Source organism: Phragmites australis, chromosome 15, assembly GCF_958298935.1.
Source record: "Phragmites australis chromosome 15, lpPhrAust1.1, whole genome shotgun sequence".
In the NCBI taxonomy this organism is placed as follows: domain Eukaryota; kingdom Viridiplantae; phylum Streptophyta; class Magnoliopsida; order Poales; family Poaceae; genus Phragmites; species Phragmites australis.
This window is the reverse complement of record NC_084935.1, coordinates 10,554,103-10,579,538: the sequence shown is the minus strand read 5'-3', so window position 1 is coordinate 10,579,538 and position 25,436 is coordinate 10,554,103. Positions and strand designations below refer to the sequence as shown.

The 25,436-nt window shown below is 47.7% G+C and overlaps 2 protein-coding genes and 1 pseudogene across 2 annotated transcripts; 1 reads left to right on the top strand and 2 right to left on the bottom strand.

Annotated features, from left to right (window-relative positions):
- Positions 1–3,520: 3,520 nt before the first annotated feature.
- Positions 3,521–6,950, bottom strand: LOC133893394 (UDP-glycosyltransferase 88B1-like). The gene has a single exon (XM_062334403.1). It carries the CDS (start codon positions 6,536–6,538, stop codon positions 5,105–5,107), a length of 1,434 nt encoding a protein of 477 aa, XP_062190387.1. The 5' UTR covers positions 6,539–6,950; the 3' UTR covers positions 3,521–5,104.
- A 2,150-nt stretch (positions 6,951–9,100) lies between these two features.
- Positions 9,101–10,835, bottom strand: LOC133893522 (UDP-glycosyltransferase 88B1-like). The gene has a single exon (XM_062334551.1). It carries the CDS (start codon positions 10,702–10,704, stop codon positions 9,271–9,273), a length of 1,434 nt encoding a protein of 477 aa, XP_062190535.1. The 5' UTR covers positions 10,705–10,835; the 3' UTR covers positions 9,101–9,270.
- A 3,489-nt stretch (positions 10,836–14,324) lies between these two features.
- LOC133893489 (anthocyanidin 3-O-glucosyltransferase 2-like) lies at positions 14,325–18,943 on the top strand (annotated as a pseudogene).
- The last annotated feature ends 6,493 nt before the right edge of the window (positions 18,944–25,436 follow it).

Below are 25,436 nucleotides of genomic sequence, written 5' to 3'. Positions count from 1 at the left end.
ACGACCACCCCGATGATCATCTTCGAAGGCGCCGCGACGACGACGACCGTGATCGCCACGGCCGTGACGACCCGGCGCGTCGACCTCGCATTCACTCCAAGATCGTCGCTCAAGACCCTTTTCATCGTGGCCGTACTCGCTCCCCAGGGCGACGCGACGTGGGAAGCGGTCACCATGGCGGGCGGCGCAGGGAGGATGGGCCGCAGGACACAGCCTTGTACCCGCCTCAAACGGCGACAGTCAACAACCGCGACTTCCATTCAAAGCTGCCGTCACACGAAGAGCTCAGGACAATGGAGGTGGCCCATCTTCAAAACCTCTTTGCTTCCCAAGCTTCCCTTCTGAGGGATGAGCTCCAGAACCTCCTGAGAGAGAAGGTACGTGACCAAGTTCAGGCAGCGCTCCTTCCATTCAATACAAATCTCCAGGTTCTACAGGACAACAATGCCTGCTGGCTGGAAGGGGCAGAGGACTACCTCATCAAGGCATGCCGCTTTGCTGACCGACTCTGCATCTCCTCTGCACCTCTCCTGCCATATTCCGCGAACCTGGGCGCGCAGGTGCACGGGAATGAAGTCTCGTCGGCAGCGACTGCTTCTGCTCCATCTGTGCAAGTGGTCACTGACACTGAGGCCCTGGACCACCTCGACCGGACACTGCAAGTGGAAGCGAACTCAGGGGCGGTGGCTATCGCTGCGACCTCCTCTTCCCCGCTTACTCCAACAAGCGATCACACCGCAAAGACTGCGCTGGCTTCCCCGGCACTTCCTGCTCCACCAAGCAACGACATCGTCATGGCTACAAAGACATCCTCCGCACTGCCCTCTACACCGCTCATTCCACCAAGTGACAGCAGCGCCACGATGGCGCCGGCATCCACTACACCGCCCGTCCAAACAAGCGACGGCTCCGACACGGCTGTGCCTACCCCACCAACTGCTTACGTCGCCTCTGCAGAAGAGACCGTAGCACCACCAACAACCATGCCGGTCCACTCCAACATCCTGCAGGCCGATGCAACAAGTGCTGGCCTGATTTCAACCGGTGAACCTGTCGAGGCGGTTGGCTCCCCTGCTACACCCAGGGTGTCTTCCCTCTTTACCAAGCCTGCACCTGGGACCCTGCCTCATCCACAGCTGCCAAAAAAAAAAAAAAACCGGCGCAAACAGAGGGCGATCGACTACTCCAAGTTGCGCCGGAGTGAACGACAACATCGTAGCCATTTGAGATGCCTCCCAATGGAGGAACGTGCGCGTCGGAACCTCTGCAGGAAGCTCGGCTACACCGCGGAGGGCCAGAACCCCACCGAGCATGCACTCCAGGAGTACCTCGCGCTCTTCGACGGACCTCTTCCACCGACGATCATAGCAGCTCTCATTGCCCTCTTCAACCTCAACGATGATAGCCTCAACGCCCGCGATCAGGCTCTTATTCAGCTGGGTGGTGCAGCGGCTGTTGACCACCTCAACGAGGCAGCGGCCCCTGGCGACGCCATCCAGGCCTGATGCACCAGCCTACCACCCAGTACCAGAGTGTGCTTTCTTTTGACATGAATAGCACCTCATCTGTCAGTCAATGCTGCAATCAGCAGCTAATTTCAGTGTTTTTCAGCATGTTTTCAAGCAGACTGTATGCATCTATGCTCCAGAGCTATTCGGAACTACCCAGGTTTCATATTTTTGTGTGTGCTGGCCTGCGCGCCGCTTCTACTCCACTGCACGCACCAACTCTTCATCGACATTGCCCTGCAATCTGCTGTCTGCATATACGTACTAGAGCTTCCTGCAGTCCTCCCTAACAGGGCCCAACGTCAACTTTGTTTGCTGGAATGTGCGAGGTCTCAACTCAGAAGCGAGAAGATCCATTGTGCATGACATCCTCTCCTCAACAACCACACATGTTGCTTGCTTGTAGGGGACCAAATTTAGCCACATTGACCAAAGACTAGCTTCTTACTTGGGTGGTTACAAACTCAACAACTTCCTGTTCTCTCCAGCTACTGATCCATCTGGAACTCGGGGAGGCATCCTCATCCTCTGGGATGACTCCGTCGAGATGAGCGACAATGCTTCCACCCGATACACGCTTTCTGCGACAGCAGTGGTTAGCAGCTGCGGCACCTCCTTCCGGCTGACAACCGTGACCCGTCTAGGGACTCTCGGAAGCCGGCTTTCCTCGAAGAGATGAAGGCACTGCGTCCAGAACCAGAACAGAAATGGCTATTTTGGGGGATTTCAATGTCATCTACCGAGTAAGAGGCAAGAATAAAAGGAATCTGAATCGTAGCTTGATGGCACAGTTTCGAGACGCCCTAAACTTCTGCGAATTGAGAGAAATCCATCTATAGAACAGAAAGTTCTCGTCGAGTAACACTATGTGAAAAAGGGAAAAAGTAGATATAATTTAGTAATGATTATTATACGATCCGTCATTTATATCGTCTTCGATCGAAACTGGATATAGACCCGTCACTGATGGTAGGTTATAGGTGACTAGTTATAATATTGTCCGTCTTTTATTATATAGGTGACATGTTATAACTATATACATCACTTAAAACATGATCATAGGTGACGGGTCTCCCTGCACAAGTAATAAGTGACGGGTCATATTACGACCAATTATTTATAACTTAGCATAGATGATGGATCTTCCTGCACAAGTAATAAATGATGGGTCATATTACGATTTGTCATAACCGCCAGTCATAAGTGACAGGTAATTTTATAACTCATCACTTATGACTTGGATCTGTTATAAGATCTGGCTTGTTACTATGCGCATCCAACAGTTAGAGACCGTTTAGCATTGTACGCGCGTCCAACAGTTAGAGACTGTTTAGCACTGTACGCGCGTCCAACAGTTAGAGACTATTTAGCACTGTACGTGCATAGTAGATTGGCCATTTTCTCTGGTTCTGTTAGAGACTCTCTAATATTTTGTTGATTAAAATTTGAATTGGTGCTAAGTCTTTGAAAGTTTGCATCTCCCCCTTTCCTCCTTCTTCAATCCCTATTTGTTAGATTTATTGTGCTTTGAGTTGTAATCAGTCATTTTGCATATTTAGCCAAAATCTTATTACAAGTGAGTTGTATTTATGTTAGATTTGGTACTAGGTTTGCCCGATCTACTATGAGATGCCACATATCTAGTTAATTGTATAAATTTTTTAATCGCATGCTTAACCACGTAATGAAGGTAATTGTTAATAAAGAACGAATGTTTTTATATTATAGATGGTGAACATAAGTTGAATGCACCTTGAGATCTGGACTTGTCTATACTTGAGCGGGATGAAATATTTTATGGGTGTTGTTTCAGAGAATATGAAAGATCATGGTAAAACGACAATATGTTGTCCATGTCGCAATTGCAGAAATGATAAGAAGTTCTCGAAGCCAGATATAACAGCCTAAATGGCTTAAGCATGTCATTAAGCATCATAAACATCATTGGCATCATGCTTAATTATTTTGGTGAATTACGAACATGCTTTTTCAATTAAACATAAATTGTAAAAATCAATGTTAATTAATGCATTGTTAAGCAACTCACAATATTACTATACAATATAGGATTGGAAATAATTTTATAAATTAGTACATCAACCTGTCGACCGTCCTTGCTGGCCTACCAGCCAAGAGAACCAGCTTCCCAATAAAATACCTCGGCCCACCTCTTTCACTAACACACTTGAGAAAGGTGGACCGCCAGCCACTACTTGATAAAGCGGCAGGACGCATGGGGAATTGGCAAGGAAAGTTCCTAACCCAAGCCGACAGGAATACCCTTGTCAAATTGGTGTTTTCATCGCAACCAATATACTTCCTCACAGCATTGAAACTTCCGAAGGATGTCATTGAAGAAATTGATGCGAGAAGAAGGCGTTTCTTATGGCCTGGCACGGATAGGACTATAGGTGGCAAATGCAAAGTGAACTTGCATCGAGTTTGTTGCCCCACCTCCTTGGGAGGCTTGGGAATCCTTGACCTTCGCAAATTTTCTAGAGCGCTTCGCATCAGATGACTTTGGCATGCTTGGAAGTCTTAAAACAAACCTTTGGTTGGGATGGAGATCCCTTGTGATGAAATCGATCACAAGCTCTTCAATGCAGCAACAAACATCACCCTCAGTGATGAAGCGAAGGTGTCATTCTGGCAGTCCGCTTGGCTACAAGGTGTTGTGCCTAGAGACTTGGCCCCAAACCTCTTCCTCATTAGCAAGAAGAAAAAGAAATCAGTGCAGCAAGCGCTCGCCAATCAATCTTGCATTCGTGACCTCAACATCACAGCCATCAATTGGATGCAGCATCTAACTGAGTTTGTCACCTTGTGGGAACGTGTGCAGCCGATGCAGGTCGTCATGGACACACCTGATCAGATCACATGGAAACTAAATGTGCATGGCGAGTATTCCACAAAATCTGCATACTTGGCACCGTTTATTGGATTAGTCAACACTGATCAGGACAGGCTAATCTGGCACACATGGGCACCACCAAAGTGCAAGTTTTTTGCATGGCTAGCCTACCAGAACCGGCTTTGGATGACTGATCGACTCGCTGCCCGCAAATAGCTAGATCAACGTGTTTGCCCCCTATTCCGCTCGACCGATGAGACAACAATCCACCTCCTTACATAGTGTCGCTACAACCGTAGAATTTGGGAAGAGATATGTCGATGGATGGCCGGAAACTTCCCTCAAGTGAGCACGTGATCAAATTGCCAATCCATAGCGTATTGGTGGCACATGAATGGCTCTACCTCTAGTATGTCAATCAGAGCAGTTGGCTCCATGATGCTACTAGTGACGTGAGAAATTTGGAACGAACACAACGCCAGAGTTTTCTTGCGAAAAGAATCCACAGTAGAAGTTATCATCTAACATATAAAAGGATGAGGCGAGATCATAATGTTAGCAGGAGCAAAGAGACTTCGAGACATAAATCCTTGTCATATGTAGTTCTTTGAGCCTTCTCTAGGCTACTTCTTTATTTTTGTCCTTTTAGCCGGTCTAGTCTTCTCTTTGATATTAACTTTTCAGTTTCCTTATCAGTATAAAAACCGGTAAATCTCTTGCTGGTCTGTTAAAAAAAACGATCAAGCTACGCTGCTGCACCGCTGCGAATCGCATCACGCAGCCTCTGCAGCGACAAGTACGACGATCCGCCCTCCTCCACGGCCTTCCGGCACGCGGCCTTCGCCTTCGCGGCCTTCTCCCTCGCCTTCCTCCCCTCCTCGCCGCCGCCCATCAGTGACCTCACCGCCCGCTCCAGCTCCGCGGCCTCCACGAAGTTGTCCCGCTTCCTGTCCACCTCCATCGCCACGGCCACGCCCGTGACGGCCACCAGCTCGAACGCGTTCAGGTGCTGCTCCGCGTACAGCGGCCACGGCACCAGCGGCACGCCGTGCCACAGGCTCTCCAGCGTCGAGTTCCACCCGCAGTGCGTCACGAAGCCGCCGACGGCGGGGTGGGAGAGGACCTCCTTCTGCGGCGCCCACCTCGGCCACACGAGGCCCCTCTCCTTCGTCCTCTCTTGGAACCCCGCGGGGAGGAGCTCATCTAGGTCGGCGTCCATCGGGTGCCACGAGCCGGCAGCAGGCGGGCCGCGCAGCGCCCACAGGAAACGGTGGCCGCTTCGCTCCAGACCCGCGGCGACCTCGTGCGCCTTCGCGGCGTCGAACCATCCCAAGCTCCCGAAGCAGAGGAACACCACCGACGCCGGCGGCTGCGCGTGGAGCCACCGGATGCAGTCCTCGTTGGACTCTTTGACACCGAGGTCGATCACCGGGCCCATCGGGTACAACGGCGGCGCCGATCGTGGCGGCACGCACTGGCCTTCGGCTATCGCGGCGAGAAGCCCCGGCTCGAGCTCGGCCACCGTGTTAACGATGATGCCGTTGGCCTCCATGAACCGCCTGCCGTGGTACACAAACCACGTGTAGTTCGGGCTCTTCTTGCGGCCCAGGATCCTCGGGACGGACCCTGCAGGCACCGGCGGCATGCCCGGGACGTCCACCGTGCCCTCGAACGCCTCGAAGTCGACGGCGATCGCCTCGTCCAGGGCCGGCAGCCTCAGGGTGAGCGCGAGCAGCGCGGCCGTGGAGCTGAAGTACACGTAAGCCGGCACGGCGAGCTCGCGGGCCGCATCGAGCACGGTGGTGGCGAAGAAGTCGACCACGAGCGCGGCGGCGTGAAGCTCCCGCGCCGCGGCCCTGACGTGCGGCTTGTAGAGCTCCATGTAGCGCGACTTGAATTCCTGCACATTGCCGACGCAGTCCGTCGGGGGCTCCACTGCGGGGAGGTGGCGGAACCGGACGTCATATCCGGATGCTTCAACGCGCCGGATGTGCGCGTCCACCTCGGACGCGGACTCCGCCGTCGGTGGCCGCACAACGAGGACGGTCACCGTGAGCTTGCGGTGGTCGTCGTCTCCGCCGCCGTGACCGAGCAGCCGCTTCCCGGCTTCGATCAGCGACATGAAGTGGCCGGAGCTTAGTTCAGGGAGGAGGAGGACGTTAACATTCGCCATTGCCATCGCACTGTCCTGGCAAAGCTTTTTTCGACTGTTCTACAGCTTGCAAGCTGCAAGATTCTAGCGAGTAGCCACTAGCGACACTGCGGAAGGGACGAATAGTCTTCTGTCTTAGGTCCATGTGGATGCAACCCGGTGGGCTATTTAAGCCGCACGTTTCCGCGGTGTGCGGATGACGTTGAGCCGTGCCAACAGGTGTCATCTCAGGAATAAGGATCTGAAAGTCTGAATGGCGAGGACTGTAAAGTAATACAAGGAGCTACCGGTCCCTCAGGCCGTCAGTCGGTGTGTTTTATGAAGCGATTTGAGCCCACAAATTTCGGAAAGAAGTCATATTCTCGCTAGCAATGTGGGCACGCATCACTCGAAGTGGGCACTATTTTCATCTTTCATCAATCACACTTGTTAAGGCTTCTAGCTTGAAACTCTGGCTCTCATACCGTGGTGAGTTTTAGAGCATATTTGATTCACTATCACACATTTGATACGTATCTTTGTCAAACTATGTCTAAGATATGATTAACAATTTGTTCACTGCATCCTAGGCAATGTTTAGGAGGGGTTAACAAATTTGTTCGCTGCACCCTAGACAATATTTAGTTGAGGTACGAGAGCTAAACACTTGTCTAAAAAACTATAATGTACTTAACATTTAGCGTGATGATGTTTGGCAACCAACTAAACATGCCCTATACAAAACAACTCACCCAAAAGCTGCTTTGAGGGATAAGAAGGAAACTTTTTAAGCCGCGAGTGCGAGCCTCTCTTACTTATCTTTTAGGACAAATTCCCTGTAGGCCATTGAAAAAACTTCAAGTTCCCTCTATACCACTAGAATTTTCGAACTTCCTTCCTTACCATTCATTTTAACTTCCGTTAAAATTTCGTTCCTTCTATGCCATTCCGTTCGCATCCAACTGAATCAGCCATCAAAATTATTGTTCACCCGATTACTATTTACCGGTTCAGATTCTCCAAAAATAAGTGGCCTTTTGTTTCTCCAAAAATCATAAAGTGCTTTTCTCAAGAATGGCTTAGCATGAATGGCTCTACGTCTCCAGCCACTCATGAATGGCTTAGGGTTTCCCTGTAAGCAAACGATGTAGTGATTTTCCTATGACCAACCTTAGAGGATGTCACAACGCTAAAGGAGATCATGCTACACTTCAGCAATGTCACAAGCCTTGCAACAAATTTGGAGAAAAGTGCAGTCGCACCAATCCGTTGCCAACACATCAACCTGTCGACCGTCCTCGCTGACCTACCAGTCATGAGAACCAGCTTCCCAATAAAATACCTCGAGCTACCTCTTTCACTGACACACTTGAGAAAGGTGGACCGCTAGCCACTACTTGATAAAGCGGTAGGACGCATGGGGAATTGGCAAGGAAAGTTCCTAACCTAAGCCGACAGGAATACCCTTGTCAAATCGGTGCTTTCATCGCAACCAATATACTTCCTCACAACGTTGAAACTTCCGAAGGATGTCATTGAAGAAATTGATGCGAGAAGAAGGCGTTTCTTATGGCCTGGCACAGATAGGACTACAGGTGGCAAATGCAAAGTGAACTTGCATCGAGTTTGTTGCCCCACCTCCTTGGGAGGCTTGGGAATCCTTGACCTTCGCAAATTTTCTAGAGCGCTTCGCATCAGATGACTTTGGCATGCTTGGAAGTCTGAAAACAAACCTTTGGTTGGGATGGAGATCCCTTGTGATGAAATCGATTGCAAGCTCTTCAATGCAGCAACAAACATCACCCTCAGTGATAAAGCGAAGGCGTCATTCTGGCAGTCCGCTTGGCTACAAGGTGTTGCGCCTAGAGACTTGGCCCCAAACCTCTTCCTCATTAGCAAGAAGAAAAAGAAATCAGTGCAGCAAGCGCTCACCAATTAATCTTGGATTCATGACCTCAACATCACAGCCATCAATTGGATGCAGCATCTAACTGAGTTCGTCACCTTGTGGGAACATGTGCAGCCGATGCAGCTTGTCACGGACACACCTGATCAGATCACATGGAAACTAAATGTGCATGGCGAGTATTCCACAAAATCTGCATACTTGGCACTGTTTATTGGATCAGTCAACACTGATCGGGACAGGCTAATCTGGCACATATGGGCACCACCAAAGTGCAAGTTTTTTTGCATGGCTAGCCTACCAGAACCGGCTTTGGACGACTGATCGACTCGCTGCCCGCAGATAGCCAAATCAATGTGTTTGCCCCCTATTCCGCTCGACCGATAAGACAACAATCCACCTCCTTACATAGTGCCGCTACAACCGTAGAATTTGGGAAGAGATATGTCGATGGATGGCCGGAAACTTCCCTCAAGTGAGCACGTGGTCAAATTGCCAATCCATAGCGCATTGGTGGCACATGAATGGCTCTGCCTCTGGTGTGTCAATCAGAGCGGTTCGCTCCATGATGCTACTAGTGACGTGGGAAATTTGGAAGGAACACAACGCCAGAGTTTTCTGGTGAAAAAAATCCACAACCGAAGTTATCATCGCACATATAAAAAGATAAAGCGAGATCATAATGTTAGCAGGAGCAAAGAGACTTCGAGACATAATTTCTTGTCATATTTAGTTCTTTGAGCCTTCTCTAGGCTACTTCTTTATTTTTGTCCTTTTAGCCGGTCTAGTTCTCTTTTGATATTAACTTTTCAGTTTCTTTATCAATATAAAAACCGGTAAATCTCTTGCTGGTCTGTTAAAAAAAACGATCAAGCTACGCTGCTGCACCGCTGCGAATCGCATCACGCAGCCTCTGCAGCGACAAGTACGACGATCCGCCCTCCTCCACGGCCTTCCGGCACGCGGCCTTCGCCTTCGCGGCCTTCTCCCTCGCCTTCCTCCCCTCCTCGCCGCCGCCCATCAGTGACCTCACCGCCCGCTCCAGCTCCGCGGCCTCCACGAAGTTGTCCCGCTTCCTGTCCACCTCCATCGCCACGGCCACTCCCGTGACGGCCACCAGCTCGAACGCGTTCAGGTGCTGCTCCGCGTACAGCGGCCACGGCACCAGCGGCACGCCGTGCCACAGGCTCTCCAGCGTCGAGTTCCACCCGCAGTGCGTCACGAAGCCGCCGACTGCGGGGTGGGAGAGGACCTCCTTCTGCGGCGCCCACCTCGGCCACACGAGGCCCCTCTCCTTCGTCCTCTCTTGGAACCCCGCGGGGAGGAGCTCATCTAGGTCGGCGTCCATCGGGTGCCACGAGCCGGCGGCAGGAGGGCCGCGCAGCGCCCACAGGAAACGGTGGCCGCTTCGCTCCAGACCCGCGGCGACCTCGTGCGCCTTCGCGGCGTCGAACCATCCCATGCTCCCGAAGCAGAGGAACACCACCGACGCCGGCGGCTGCGCGTGGAGCCACCGGATGCAGTCCTCGTTGGACTCTTTGACACCGAGGTTCATCACCGGGCCCATCGGGTACAACGGCGGCGCCGATCGTGGCGGCACGCATTGGCCTTCGGCTATCGCGGCGAGAATTCCCGGCTCGAGTTCGGCCACCGTGTTAACGATGATGCCGTTGGCCTCCATGAACCGCCTGCCGTGGTGCACAAACCACGTGTAGTTCGGGGACTTCTTGCGGCTCAGGAACCCTGGGACGGACCCTGCAGGCACCGGCGGCATGCCCGGGACGTCCACCGTGCCCTCGAACGCCTCGAAGTCGACGGCGACCTCCTCGTCCAGGGCCGGCAGCCTCAGGGTGAGCGCGAGCAGCGCGGCCGTGGAGCTGAAGTACACGTAAGCCGGCACGGCGAGCTCGCGGGCCGCATCGAGCACGGTGGTGGCGAAGAAGTCGACCACGAGCGCGGCGGCGCGGAGCTCCCGCGCCGCGGCCCAGACGTGCGGCTTGTAGAGCTCCATGTAGCGCGACTTGAATTCCTGCACGTTGCCGACGCAGTCCGTCGGGGGCTCCACTGCGGGGAGGTGGCGGAACCGGACGTCATATCCGGATGCTTCAACGCGCCGGATGTGCGCGTCCACCTCGGACGCGGACTCCGCCGTCGGTGGCCGCACAACGAGGACGGTCACCGTGATCTCGCGGTGGTCGTCGTCTCCGCCGCCGTGACCGAGCAGCCGCTTCCCGGCTTCGATCAGCGACATGAAGTGGCCGGAGCCTAGTTCAGGGAGGAGGAGGACGTTAACATTCGCCATTGCCATCGCACTGTCCTGGCAAAGCTTTTGTCGACTGTTCTACAGCTTGCAAGCTGCAAGATTCTAGCGAGTAGCCACTATCGACACTGCGGAAGGGACGAATAGTCTTCTGTCTTAGTGCATGTAGATGTAACCGGTGGGCTATTTATACCGAGGAACCGATGTTACCGAGCGTTAGGAACTGTTGGTATCGAGCGTTGTCAACGGTTTCTCGAGAGCGATCGTAAAAAAGAGATACCAAATAAGGAAACAATCTGTTTATTTTTTATTGATCTGTTTTTCTATATGTTATAATAAAAAATCTCCTCCGTATATAAAAAAACAAAACCCCTAAATATTAAACTTTAATCTTACTAGAATTTAAAACAGACCTACTTCAATACGTAACTTGCTAAATTTGCCGCACGTTTCCGCGGTGTGCGTAGGGAACCAAAGCGGATGACGTTGAGCCGTGCCAACAGGTGTCATCTCAGGAATAAGGATCTGAAAGTCTGAACGGCGAGGCTCTAAAGTAATACAAGGAGGTATCGGTCCCTCAAGTGACGTTGATTCACTACCACACATTGATACGTATCTTTGTCCAACTATATCTAAGATGCCATCAACAATTTGTTCACTGCATCCTAGGCAATGTTTAGGAGTGGTCAACAAATTTGTTCGCTGCACCTTAGACAATATTTAGCGAAGGTACGAAAGCTAAACACTCGTCTAAAAAACTATAATGTACTTAACGTTTAGCGTGATAATGTTTGACAACAACTAAACATGCCCTATACTAAAAAAACTCACCCAAAAGCTTCTTTTGAGGGATAAGAAGGAAGCTTCAACGTTATTTTTAAGCCGCGAGTGCGAGCCTCCCTTTTCTTTCAGAACGAATTTCCTATATGGCATTGAAAAAAGTTCAAGTTCCTTCTATGCCACTGGAATTTTCAATCTTCCTTCCCTACCATTTATTTTAACTTTCGTTAAAATTTCGTTCCTTCTATACCATTCCGTTACACCTAGCTGAATCAACCATCAAAATAACTGTTCACCTGAGTTACTGTTCACCAGTTCAGATTCTCCAAAAATAAGTGGTTTTATGTTTCTCTAAAATCTTAAAACTTTTTTACATGTTACATAATTAATGTGCAACCCATTTTAATTAGATTTATCCAAAAAACCTATATAGAATTTAAATTAAAATTCTCCAAAAAGACTTTTATAACTTGTAACAATTGTTAGGATCTCAAATAAAATCCTAAAAATCTGAGAAAATTCACTAATATTCTTACTATATGATGGAATAATTTATAAAATTATTCACATCCCTAGGTTATATGGTAAAAAAATGAGTTACTTTGTAACTATATTTATATGCAGTGTGATTGAATAGATGTAAATAGAGTATTATAAAGAAACTCACTTTTTCACCATATAATCTAGGGATGTAATAATTTTATAAATTATTTATATATAGCGTGATATAATACTACATTTATATGCAGCATGATATAATAGATGGAAATAAAATATTACAAAAGAACTCATTTTTTTATCATATAACCTAGAGATGTAAATAATTTTATAAATTAATCCATCGCATAAAAAGAATATTAGTGATTTTTTTTAGATTTTGAGATTTTATTTAAGACCTTAACAATTTTTAGAAATTATAAAATTAACTTTTTAAAAAATTTAATTTAAATTATACATAAGTTTTTAGTGAATCTAATTAAAATAGGTTGCACATAGTTTATAAAACACATAAAAAATTTAAAATTTTTAGAGAAATAGAAGATCACTTATTTTTTAAACCGAACTGGTCAATAATAACTCGGGTGAACAGTAAGTTTCTCGATTGTGAACAGTAAAATTGAGCTAAAAAAGGAGCAAAAATGTGTCGATTTTTGTACATTCTCTATAATTCATAAGCAACCCATTTTAATCGGTTTCACCTAAAAATCTTATGTACAATTCAAATTAAAATTCTTTAAAAGGTGGGTATTACAAAGTAACTCACTTTTTCACCTTATAACCTAGGGTGAGAGATAATATTATAAATTATTAAATAACATTAGAGGAATATTAGTGAATTTTATCAGATTTTTTGGAATTTTTGTGAGGATTTAAAAATTGCTATAAGTTACAAAAATAGCACCTTTTGAGGTATTTTAGTTTGAATTGTACATAAGATTTTTAGTGAATCTAGTTAAAATGGGTTGCTTATAAATTATAGAGCATATAAAAAAATTGACACATTTTTTTACGTCTTTTTTTTTAGCTCATAATTACTATTCGCAACGAGAAACTTACTATGCATAACGGAAACAGGGGTTGAACAGTGCTGGGTGGCATTTGGGTGAGAATATTTGGTAGGATGGTGTTTTGGTGGTCGTCATCCGGTATGGTGGAAAAAAGCGATTGCCCCCGAAAACAATAGGCTACCGGCTTGCTGAAGCGTGGATGAGCCCCGCGATGGCATCACCGTAATCCTTGGTGAGGTGTGCCGTGCAGTTTCGGAGCGGATGAGGCGTGATGTCGGGATCAGCACCCGTGACACGCACGTAGTTACGCACGACACGATACGCTTTTTGAAGTGTCTCCGTCAGGGTCGGGTCGTGTCCGGTTCTTCGCTCGATATGTGCCGGCAGTTATCTCCGAAAATTCTACGCTGGCTAGTCGAACGGATGACATTTACGAGAAATTTGTGTGCCTTCCAGATTTAACATCCTACCTCACATATTATTGACCTAAGTAACCTCATATGTTATTGTAATATAAGTGTTAAATTTTTAAAGGCACACAGATTTAGTATTATATTATGAAAGATCTCCGTGGAAACGTTTCGACAAAGACGCGAGGACTAAACGACTACTACCAACGATTGATCGAGCACCTATGAGCACTGAACAGAGCACCGAGACGTTGCCAAGTACTAAATTTCTAGTGCTTAAAAGCATGCACGGGAATGACCATTGGCTACTAAGATGGTCCAAATTGGATTTGGGACGGCGCCACTCCAGCGGCATCGCGACACCTTTGAATTCTGATGCCAAACTTTTTTTTTTTCGAAACACTGATGCCAAATCTATCCGATCCGCTTCTCAGAGTTGGCACAGTAATTCGTGAGTATATAAACAGTGAAATGCAGTTACTTACTGCAGCAAAACAACACGATAGTTACTGTACCAAATACTGTTGAAAAATATTGTTAAAAAAGATTCATCGGTGATCGGACGGACGAAGCAACACCAACTACAAATTACTGTAACAACTCTACTATAAATTACTATAGTATATCTGACTTTGCCAAAGCAAAACCAGAGAATTACCAGTCTACCACTGCCCAGCCCATGTGCCAATCACCATCCACTATCTCGATTCCTCGATTCGTACGTACAGGCGCCACCGTTCGTCTGGCGACTTTTCCTAAAGCAAGCAAAGCACTCACATTCAAAGCTAGTATGTATTGGAAGAAAATTATATGAGATCCTCTGTAGAAAGGTCTTTGTGAGATCCTGATCCACGCCGTTCGTTCTGGATCCAACGGTCTGATTGAATATATGTGAGAGAAATACAGGACACGTGTTACGCAGAGATGAGAGTCTTTCTGTGAGACCTGATCTCATATAATTTCAGAGTGTTAGCAAGATACTCCAATTGTGCGAGGGGCATTTGGTTTAGAGTGGCAAATTTGTTACTGGTTTACTGTTATAGTCTATAGAGTCAGACAAACAGAGCAAACAAGTGAGCTTACAGTGACAAGTTCAATGGAGACGCCACTCGCGCTGGTGCTCCTGCTGGAGTGGGGCTCCGGCCACCTCATGTCCATGCTCGAGTCCTGCAAGCGCATCCTCCTCCGCGGCGGCGGCGTCCGCAGGGCCTTCTCCATCACCCTGCTGGTCATGCGCCCGCCCACCGCCGAGGCCAATTCCGAGGTCGAGGCGCACGTCCGCCGCGAGGCCTCCTCGGGCCTCGACATCCGCTTCCACCGCCTCCCCGACGTGGAGCCCCCCGCGGACGCGAGGGGAGTCGAGGAGTTCATCGCGCGGTACATCCAGCTCCACGCGACCCACGTCAGGGACACCGTGGCGGCCATGGCGTGCCCTGTCGCCGCGCTCGTGCTCGACATGTTCGCCGCGCCCATGGTCGACGTGGCGCGCGACCTCGGGGTGCCCTCCTACGTGTTCATGTCGTCCACCGGCGCCATGCTCGCGCTCATGCAGCACCTGCCCATGCTCCACGAGGCTGTCACGGTGTAGCTCGACGAGGTGGAGGGGGACGTGCACGTGCCGGGCTTGCCGCCAGTGCCGCCGGCGTCCATGCCGTTCCGGTGGTGGACAAGAAGAGCCCCAACTACACGTGGTTCGTCCGCCTCGGCGACCGCTCCATGGACGCCACGGGCATAATCGCCAACACCGCGGACGAGCTCGAGCCGGGCCCCCTCGCGGCCGTCGCCGAGGGCCGCTGCATGCCCGGGCGCCCCACGCCTCCAGTGTACTCGATCGGCCCCGTGCTATCGCTTGGCGACGGCAACGCCAATAAAGATCCTTCCGAGCCGCCGCACGAGTGCATCTCATGTGACGCCCATTTTATTGCCGCGGCCCAGCCCAGCCTTCGCCTGCTTTCGGCCCAGCCCGCCCCGCGCGCGCCGCTGTCCAGTGGGACCCGCCCGTCAGCACCTTCGTCCCCGCCGCGCCCGCTCCGCCCGCGCGCCGTATCCGAACTGATCTCCGAAGCTGCCGCGCCGAATCCGAGTCCGCCGCCCGCCCGCCTTTCGCGCCGCTCCTGCGCAACAACCCGCGCCTGCCTCCACCTATATATTCCCAGCAGCGCCGCCTTCTCCCCCTGCACACGCGCAAGAACACCCGAGAAAGCCAAGCGCCATAGCCGCTGCCGTCGCCGAACGATTCCGCCGCGCCGAGCCTCTCCCTTCGCGTCCGAGCTCGTCGCCAGCTTCGCCGAGGCGTGGGGAACCCGTTTCACTGCTCGTCGAAGCATCTCCGCCGTCGGAACCAAGCTCTCACCGATCGCCGGTAATCTCCGCCGCCCTCCTCCGTCGCTAGCATCGCCCGAAGGTCCCCGCGGTCAACTAACCCCCCCTCCAGAACCTTATGTCCCCCAGGAAGCTTCCCCGCCCGTTGGATTCGCCTCTCCGCCATTGCAGCCAGGCACCCGTCGATTTCCGAGCGCCGCCGCTCGCCATTGTCGTCGCCAACCGTTGTCAAGACCTCCCCGGCCGTCGACAAGCCTCCGGTGAGTTTCCCCGTGCCCTCCTCGTTCGGTTGCACCTTTTCCCGAAGGATTTGGCGGTCGGTAGCGCAAGATCGCGTGTCTCCGGCGATCTTCCGGTGAAGTCCGAGGCGGCGCCGCCGTTTTCCGATCGCCGCCGGCCTGTTTTTCCCCCAATCAAACTCAGCCATCGGATCTATTTTGAACGCCCCTGATTAGATCGCAAAGTACCCCTTCGCTAGCCGTCCAGATCGCGCCACGTGTCCCTCTTTAACCCAGTCAGCAGCCGAGGCACGTCAGCGTGCCACGTGGGCGTTCTTGTCCTGCGTGGCAGAGCCAAGTCAGCCTTGGATGCCCAGTCAGCAGCCCAGTCAGCCTGTGACGTCAGCCTTGCGCATTAATTAGGATTTTTAGTATAAAAAGAATTCCACCTATTCTCTGAAATTAGGGAAATTTGCAAGGAGACCCCTAGGCTTCACTGTTTTTGCATAAAGGCCCTTAGATAGTTCTAGAAAATTGCAATTAGGCCCCTAGACTTTAGGATAATTGCAATTAGGCCCCTGGACTTTAGAATAATTGCAATTAAGCCCCTAGAACTTTCTGTTTTTACAATTTAGTCCATGCAATCTTTCAGAAAAGCCCCTGTAGAGTAGAATTAGTGTAACTTTTTCATACGAACTCCGATTTAGGTGATTTTCGCGCTCCCGAGATCGTAGCAGCGTGTACTTTCCGTTAATAGCCTTTTTAGAGTTAGTTTCTTCTATTTAGTGTGATGTATTTAGCTGTTTTGTTATTTCTTTCCGGTGTGTGCGCTTCGGCTTTAGGAGGAGAGCAGAGTGCCAGCATTCAGGACCAAATTTTCGAAGATTCCGAGCAGCCAACTTACGAAGGCAAGTGTCCTTGATCACCTTGATTTAACCATAGATCATTATAGTTTACTTTTCCTTAGTTGCATGCTTGTCTAATTTTGAAATCCCATGAATAGGGTTTACTAGAATTTATGTGACCATTCCTTGTAGCCTCTTTTGGGGTTTTTGGGTCATATAAAAGGGTAGTCATGCTAGTGCAGTCAGGGATTAGAATTATTATGAACTTTGATTAATAACTATGAAACAAGTACTTGGGAGAATTGATAATCTTGTAGTAACTTGAATTTAGGGATCCCAACTGGATGGCTAGTATGTGGTGGAGCTACACAGCAGGGTTTGTGTACGTTCTTGTGTGGGATCCTAAGGACCGGTTCTTGGAGCCTATAACCTGGCAAAACAGCACAACCATGAGGCCTATATGGGTACGGCCTGGCTAAGTAATTAGTGTTCTTCACATTCTGTACGCACCAATGGTTGGTTCAGTAGCACAAGAGGGGGCCTCTGCAGTGGATGGAATCCCTGTTAGCGGTGAAACCTCAGTGGATGCTTATAGATGTGGAGATACTTTGTAACAGCCTTGTAGTGAGACCCCGGCCATACACCCCGGAAGTGTAAGGCAAAAAGGGAATCACGACTCGTGGGTAAAGTGTGCAAACTCTGCAGAGTAAAGAAACTGATCGATCAGCCGTGCTCACGGTCAAGAGCGGCTTGGACTTCTTCAGGATTAGATGGGAACTTTAAGGGTTGGTTTTGGGTAGTCGGGTGGTGGTACTCCCGATGAGTCGGTAGCTGGATATGGGGTATCTGGTGAGTCTGGTAGTCGGATGGAATCCGATAAGTTATGTTCTTAAATTGTTGGAATAAAAATCTAGTAAATAGGATTGCTAGGTTGTTTGAGTCTGGTTTAGCTGAGCATAGTCGCAGTAATCCCCAAGTTGACTTTTCCTTGTTAATAGCCTGCATGTCATATTTTTTCTCCACTTGCTGAGTACTTTATGTACTCACGCTTGTCTTTTCCCTACCCTCGGATGCTGCTCAGAAGGTGAAGTCTTCGAGAAAGTTCTGGGCGAGGACGCTGAATTCTAGAAGAAAGAAGGCGTTGATTGAAGACCATATCCTAGGCTGGTGTTTCCCCCGGACAACGCCTGTGGATGGATGGGTGTTCAGCTGTCATTTGAAGATTTATTAGTATTTTCCTTCAGACCTTCGGGTCCTTTTGTAAGGAATGTTTACGTTATTTAAGACACAGTTTATGTTATCATTAATGATGTTGTTGCATGTATGTAAAACTTGATCCTGGCATACATGTGGAATACATCTGGTTGTTTCCTTTAAAACCGGGTGTGACATCTCGTGGCTCGACGCGCAGTCGCCGGCCTCGGTAGTGTTCCTCTGCTTCGGGAGCATGGGCTGGTTCGAGCCGCCGCAGGCCGTGGAGATCACCGCCGCGCTCGAGCGCTGCGGTCACCACTTCCTGTGGATCCTGCGGGGCCCACCCACCGCCAAGTCGGGCTCCGGTGCTCCGGACGGTTCGGAGCACCCGACGGACGTGAACCTTGACGAGCTGCTCCCAGAGGGCTTCTTGGAGAGGACGAAGGGAAGGGGTCTCGTGTGGCCGACGTGGGCACCGCAGAAGGACATCCTCGCGCACCCCGCCGTGGGGGGCTTCGTGACGCACGGCGGCTGGAACTCGGTGCTGGAGAGCCTATGGTACGGCGTGCCGATGGTGCCGTGGCCGTTGTACGCCGAACAGCACCTGAACGCCTTCGAGCTCGTGGCCGACATGGGCGTGGCCGTGCCGCTTAAGGTGGACAGGAAGCGGGAGAACTTCGTGGAGGCGGCGGAGCTGGAGCGAGCTGTGCGGTCCCTGATGGGCGGCGGCGAGGAGGGGAGGAAGGCGAGGGAGAAGACCACGGAGATGAAGGCCGTGTGCAGGAAGGCCGTGGAGGAGGGCGGGTCGTCGTACGCCGCACTGCAGAGGCTCTCCGAGGCGCTCCACGATGGCGCGGTGCTCCCGAACAAGTGAAGCCCAGCAGCGTAGCTATGCAACTGTCCATCGACAGTGTGATCATGACACAATGAGCCATGGATGGATCAATAAACTTCGTGTTTGTGCCCACAATTTTATCAGTCTGTCGCAAAGCTAGATGCCAATTGCAGAATTGCTGCTGCAGTCTTGTGCTTGGTTTAAAAGCAGGTTCTTTTCCGCTTCAGTTCAAAGTTCATCTGGCTGCAATGGGAAGCTTGTGCATCCACCGTTCGCTCGATCCGACGCTGCTTCGGCCACCAACGAATCCCATCGAACGTTACTTGGACTCTTGCAGACCCAAGCTGTCGAACAGTCTATGAAGGCCTATTCTGTTTCTTGCTTGCTTGCTACACTGAGCCTGCAATACTGGAGCGAAAATTGCAAACTTCTGAACGAAAATAGCCTGCACGCTGACACTAAAAACATATACTGAATGTCTCCAAAATACTCCAAGTTGACACACAACAATGAAAGTAGCTAAGATTCATGCATAGTGATATCGAGTTCTAAAATTTACAAAAGCAACAGATGAGTTTTCAAGTAAAAACATTCATAATACATGCTCCATGAGTTCTACTAGGAACAAAAGTACTGCTGCAGGATACGACAAGCTCCACTACGAAAATAGTTCATTAATATTAAGTTCATCGGTATTTGGTCCCTACATAATCAAAGAACAAGTAAGAACTCTTAATAGAGTAGTATCGTTGCTAAATTTGTAAAATTAGCATATGAATAAGATTACTGTCAAAAATTCAGTGAAGGTACTAGGACCCTAAATGCTTCAAACCATTTCCTGTTGTCTGTGGAAGTCCTATCATCTGCTACTTGTGCTTATACACCATCATTCCCAGCCTCTTGTATCTGTGAACAGAAGAAAATCAAAGGATTCAGGGAAACTTGGTATTGAAGAATAACAGAAGAATGCAATTGTTATTAACAACATACTACTGATTTCCCTACTTTTGATATAGTTTTACCCTGTCCTGTTTTCCTTTGCATCTCTTATCAAGCTAATTTCTTTTTCGCTTTGAACCTTTTGTCAGAACCTCCTTTTTCTTTAGACGAGCATTACTCAGCAAGTCATTTGTTATTTGAACATCCTCTTGAACTTTGCATGGATCCTCAAAAGTACTTCTACATCCACTGATTTGTTTTTCAACTTGCTTACCAAGGATGTCAAGTGTGTTGGCCACTAACAAGCAGCATTCTGGAGAGCTAGCTGTTTGATGTGCCAAATTGAGAAATTTATATGAGAGAAATTTGTAGCGAAGCATAGCATCCAACCTTGGATTTTCAACTATGCTTCTTCCTTGTATATCTTGTATAGTTCCACACTGTGCCTCATGTGTCCATCGCTTTAATACATAATGTGCCAGCAGTGACTTAATATTCATCAAATCAAGAACTTTTAAGGCAAGACCATACAATATTCCAATCATGTTGAATTGCTCGCAGGTACATGAAGCTGTTTGCTCCGAGGGATTACCAATAACTTTGTACTTGTCCTCAAATGTTACATCTTCATCAAGACTCCCAAGGGCAACAAGATATTTATTATTTCCATCAAATACTCCACTACATGATGCCATGGACCTATCATATTCATTATTTCCATCAAATACTCCACTACATGATGCCATGGACCTCTCATATTCAGCCTGAAAAACTTCAAATATAACAAGTGCGTACAATTTTCTTGCTTGCAACAACACATGTATCCTCATTTTGATTCTAGGTTGTTTTTTCCTCGAATCAAATTCGGAATCTAGTTCCTTACCTGTTTTGCCTTGCACTACCCTTTCAAAATGCTTTAGAAACTGGATGATATCAAAATTTGATTTCAAATAGTTTTTCAAGTCATTGTTCAACTTTCACTTAATTGTGTGATTCTCATTCCCAATGTGAAAACACCCTTCATATAGCACACGGCCTATTTTTCTTTCAACTTGTAGATGCTATCATCAGCTGTTTCGATTTTAAAAGCCTGTACTTCTGAAATTTTCCTTTGTGATACCATCAAGTGCAAGGTTTCAGGCAAGTGAAGGGTGTGATTGTGTTCCAGAACTAGATCAAACACTATATAGTTTCCAACCTTTCGGTCCATTTTAAGACCCATGCGCACTTCACAACCAATTCTAGTTTCAGCTTAAGGAAACTTAGTTAGATGATCTCTTTTGTCTTGTGCTCGATGACCCTAATTTGAACAAACATATCTACATGATGTAACATTGCCATCAAGCTTACTTTCATTTATGTACCTTTTTCTTACTTCAAAGCCTATATGACCTCCATAGCCTACCCAAAACTTCCAAGCCTCATCCACATTTCTAAATTTCATCCCAACATAATGTATCAAACTAGGCACCACATTCTCTCTGAAATAAGATGAGTAGATGACTTTTGTAAGTGCAAAGAAAAGACCGGTAGCAACAATACTAAAAGGGATCTTAAAATTTTGATCTCATATACTATCGTTGGTTTACATCTATTTGGAAGCCAGGACCCAAAAGAACACATAAATTTGTGATCTCATATTAGATCGAACAAACATGGAATAGTGTCACTTACTTGTTCAAACCATGGTGCTTTTGGTTTCCCTCTTCCATCCTATGATGTGTGCAGAACTTGATCAATCGCAAAGAACTGGGTCTTCAATTCGTCGCTTGTTACTTGCCTTGCCTCATCTCCATGTATTCTTCTTGGTAGGGATAAGTGGAGATAAAAGATCGCTGTATTCTTTTCCGGAGCCAAAACAGAGTAGCGACCAATGTTTTCCCTCCACCCTGTCCTGTGTAGTGCTGTTTTTGCCTCCACGCGATAGCTCCGCGGCACGCTGTGCGATTGGGACAGACTGGGCCGCATGGAAAGCCAACAACGAAGCCACGAGGCTGGAGCAGCGTTGGATCGAGCAAACGGTGGATGCAAGCTATTGCATGCCTGTGACTTAAGTCAAACGATCCGCGTCAGCTGCAATGCGGGTTGTTTTGGTTATTGGTGTCAGTGTGTTATATGGAGTTTGCATCAACTAAGGCACCGGTAGTGATTGTATCAAGGAGATATATGGTTATGGTTGTGGTGACAAGTTTCTTCCACTTGCATGGGCAACAAGGTACTAGTTATGCAGCTATGGAATCATTCGGGATTGGGTCTCACCATCGTCCCAATCCAACAATAGGTTTCTTCCACTTGCACAGGCAACGTGGTACTAGTATGCAAGTTGTAGTTGTTTGCACTAGTGTTGGATCTTATGCATAATTTTGAACTGAATTCCGCGGTGGCGACCAATGAGGGCTGCAATGGATGATGGCGCTTGCGTTAAACTCTAAAACTGTAAACCCTTGGGTTAGAAGTGAAGGCAACGGGTGGTATCATGTAGCTCCTCAGAACCCCCTGTTGTGAGGCGACGAGGCACATATTCAGGGCAATAGGGCAAAGTCATCATTTCATGCGTTCCAGTCAAAAAGAAAAATGTATTGGATGCAATCAGAATGTGATGGAATAGTAATTTCATTAGATTATTCCTTTTTGTTTTTACATTTGATTGATTTTCAATTTCATCGGTTTTTTTAGTGGGAACATTATCACTATTTTTTTAGTGGAAGATTTTCACTGGATGTGTCGTGCGTAGAGGAGTGAAAGTGGGAAACTGTCTGATTGAGAACTTCTTGACTACTTTTGGACTATCAGCAGAAGACTGTAGGAGCGAATATTGCAAAGTTGGATGTTACATGGCCGTTTGAGTTGACCAAACCTTTGGTCAAACCAGATATAGAAAGAAACCTTACAACTCAAATGCGCCGATTACATCAGTGTCACTTGGAGCAATCCAGACAGGGTTTGCAGGCGTCCCCCGTAAGATACACAAATGAATATTTCCTTAATAGGGACAACTCCTTTTAGGTGTATTTCAAGGACTTGTATGAACTGTACAAGGAAGATGCCCTCGACGTGGCTATAGTCAGAGCATGGACTCTGTAAGTGACTTATGCATATAAATCACGTTATATGATCTTGTACCTTGAAATTGCATAGCTAACTTCTCTATTTCGTAGAATGGAGAACCGTACATGCAAACAACAATTTGATCGTAAAGTAGGATTCATCGATCCTGGGCTTGTGAACCAGACGCTTGTAAGGGAGGTCCAGACTTCACCGAGAACTACATATTGAAGTGTCTACTTCACCATCAATACAAAAAATTCATACTCTTACACTACATCTATGAGTACGTGCTTGCACGCCAGGGCGTTCTGCTTTTATGGGTAACTCAATTCTAGTATTAATTTGCTATGGTGACATAATATTCCTGCAGCTTTCATTGGATCCTCCTTGTCATCACCCAGACTTGAGCAAGATCATTGTCTTTGACTCACAAAAGAGAGCTCAGATGACTTACCAAAACCTCATCGGCATGCTAAACAGGTAAACTCAATCATTTCATCATCTCGACGATTGCATCTAAGTTTAATTGGTATTCATATTCATGTACAGGGCGTACACAAGATACCGTAAAAGAGTCTTATTCGCTTTCCATTAAGAAAAGGAGTATAATGTAAAAACCAACTTTTCGGTACGCACGGAATTTTCATGTCTTGCATTTCCTTTTGAATAAAAAGGTTCAATTCGTTCCACTGACGAATTATTTCCTCTTGAGAGTATGAGGCAGCCACCCAGCACGAATCTCTGCGCGTTTTATGTTCTAACGTTCATGCATGAGTTCAGCCCGGATGGAGACGCTGTCAGGTTCAATGATCTTGAGGTATGAAATAACATATCGATGCCTTCTTTTTAATTTCTACACGTGTTCAAGGACTAATTCTTTCGACTCTTCAAACGCAGTGCTCCAAACTATACACAAAAGAGTTACAATCTGTAGAAATAAATGCTCCTCAAGAACAAATCACCGGGTTCTTCATGGAACATATTATCAACTCAAACGACGAGTTTCATCAACCGATCATGCTGTCGACCAGTGACAAACCTTTAGATTACACCGTACCTTCTAATACAGAGTATGCGACAAGGAGAAAGTCTACCAGAGGGTTAGACGGCTTATATATCCCCAAATGACACTATTTTAAAGAAGAAAATTAATTACTATGTATTAATATAGGACATAAATTACTATGTATTAATGAATGTGTATTTTAGAGTTGGTACCGTCGAACGGTTCTTTGACAGAATGGCCTTCCAATAATAATGCGAAGGAGGAGCAAGAAGCAGTGGCCCATCAGTGTGCCCAAGAGGAGGAGGATGAGAGGCTGGCCTGTCAGTTGTGTGCTGTGGAGGAGCAAGAAGCAGCGTCCCATAAGCGTGCACAGGAGGAGGAGGATGACATGATGGCCCGGTATTTCGTTGCGGAGGAGGCCGAATGCTCAAACCGTACTAGCATTCAGGAGTTGGACTTCGATATCTTTGACACGCCGGCGAGCCTGGAGCTTAGGCGACGCTGCGGTCGATCAGGTGTGGCTGGGTCCTCCTCTCCATCACCATCGTCCCCTCCCCTCGTGTCCCAGTACGTACACACGCCATCAGCCATCCGTGCAGAGACGCAGTACTCTTCGCATGAGAGAGGTAGAGGATACTGAACTGGCTCAACTCGACCGACTTTTCGGGGGGTAACCTGTGAGAATTATTATATATATATATATATATATATATATATATATATGTGTGTGTGTGTGTGTGAGACATGAATTACTATGTATTAATGAAGGTGCTTTTATTATTGATTTATATTACATATGTCTCATTATATGCATGTATGGAGAGATCGAGGAGAAAGAGGGAGGATAGAGAGGACAAAGAGGGAGGACAGAATCGGAGTAGAAGGGGGGAGGCACAACACTACCGGCTGGAACCACCAGCCGGCAGTAATACCCTGGGAATCACTGCCGGCCGAATCCTTCAGCTGACAGTGATAACCTCTTTTACTACCGGTCTATAGAGCCAGCAGTGATAGTCCCTAACTATCACTGCCTATTACCCACTGCCGGCTCCAAAACCAGTAGTGAAATGGATTTTGAAGCTCATAGTGATGTACTGTTCTATAGTAGTGTCATGGGATGTATGTGCACAATCATTTTGATATATCTCATTCCGGTGAGTCAATGTCGTTGTTTTTTACTTAATTCAGTAGAGGGTTTCTCCTATTTTTTTTTTTGGAATTAACTTTAGATTCGTGGGTGCAGCAAACTGTTGGAATCATAAATATCAATTTTTTTGGCCATAAAATTTGTATGAATTATCCTGATAAGAACTTTTTTTTGTCTTAATGCAATTGTCTTTCAGCAAGATAGTGTAGACAAAGAACCTAGGGTCATGGTTGGACCTTAGAGCTCACCGGACTGGTCCTCTACTACCTCCATGCTCACACGGACCGGATCTGTTTCAAATCTATGAGATCATTTATGATGGCAATTGGTTTAGATATAAAATTGGTAAAGTAAAGTGATTTAATATTATGACAAAAATGATATACTTGTGGTTGTATAGTAATATTTGTGATTTTGATATATACAATACACTTAGGTGGGTGGTATTGTGTGGATTGACATACATCAAGTTTGAAGAAACTTGTGCTCGAAATTGATTGTTTATTTTGTTTCATATGTAAGTGTGTC

Bases quoted from the DNA above. Each gene is read 5' to 3' on its own strand.
- LOC133893394 (XM_062334403.1), bottom strand. From the start codon at position 6,538: ATGGCAATGGCGAATGTTAACGTCCTCCTCCTCCCTGAACTAAGCTCC.
- LOC133893522 (XM_062334551.1), bottom strand. From the start codon at position 10,704: ATGGCAATGGCGAATGTTAACGTCCTCCTCCTCCCTGAACTAGGCTCC.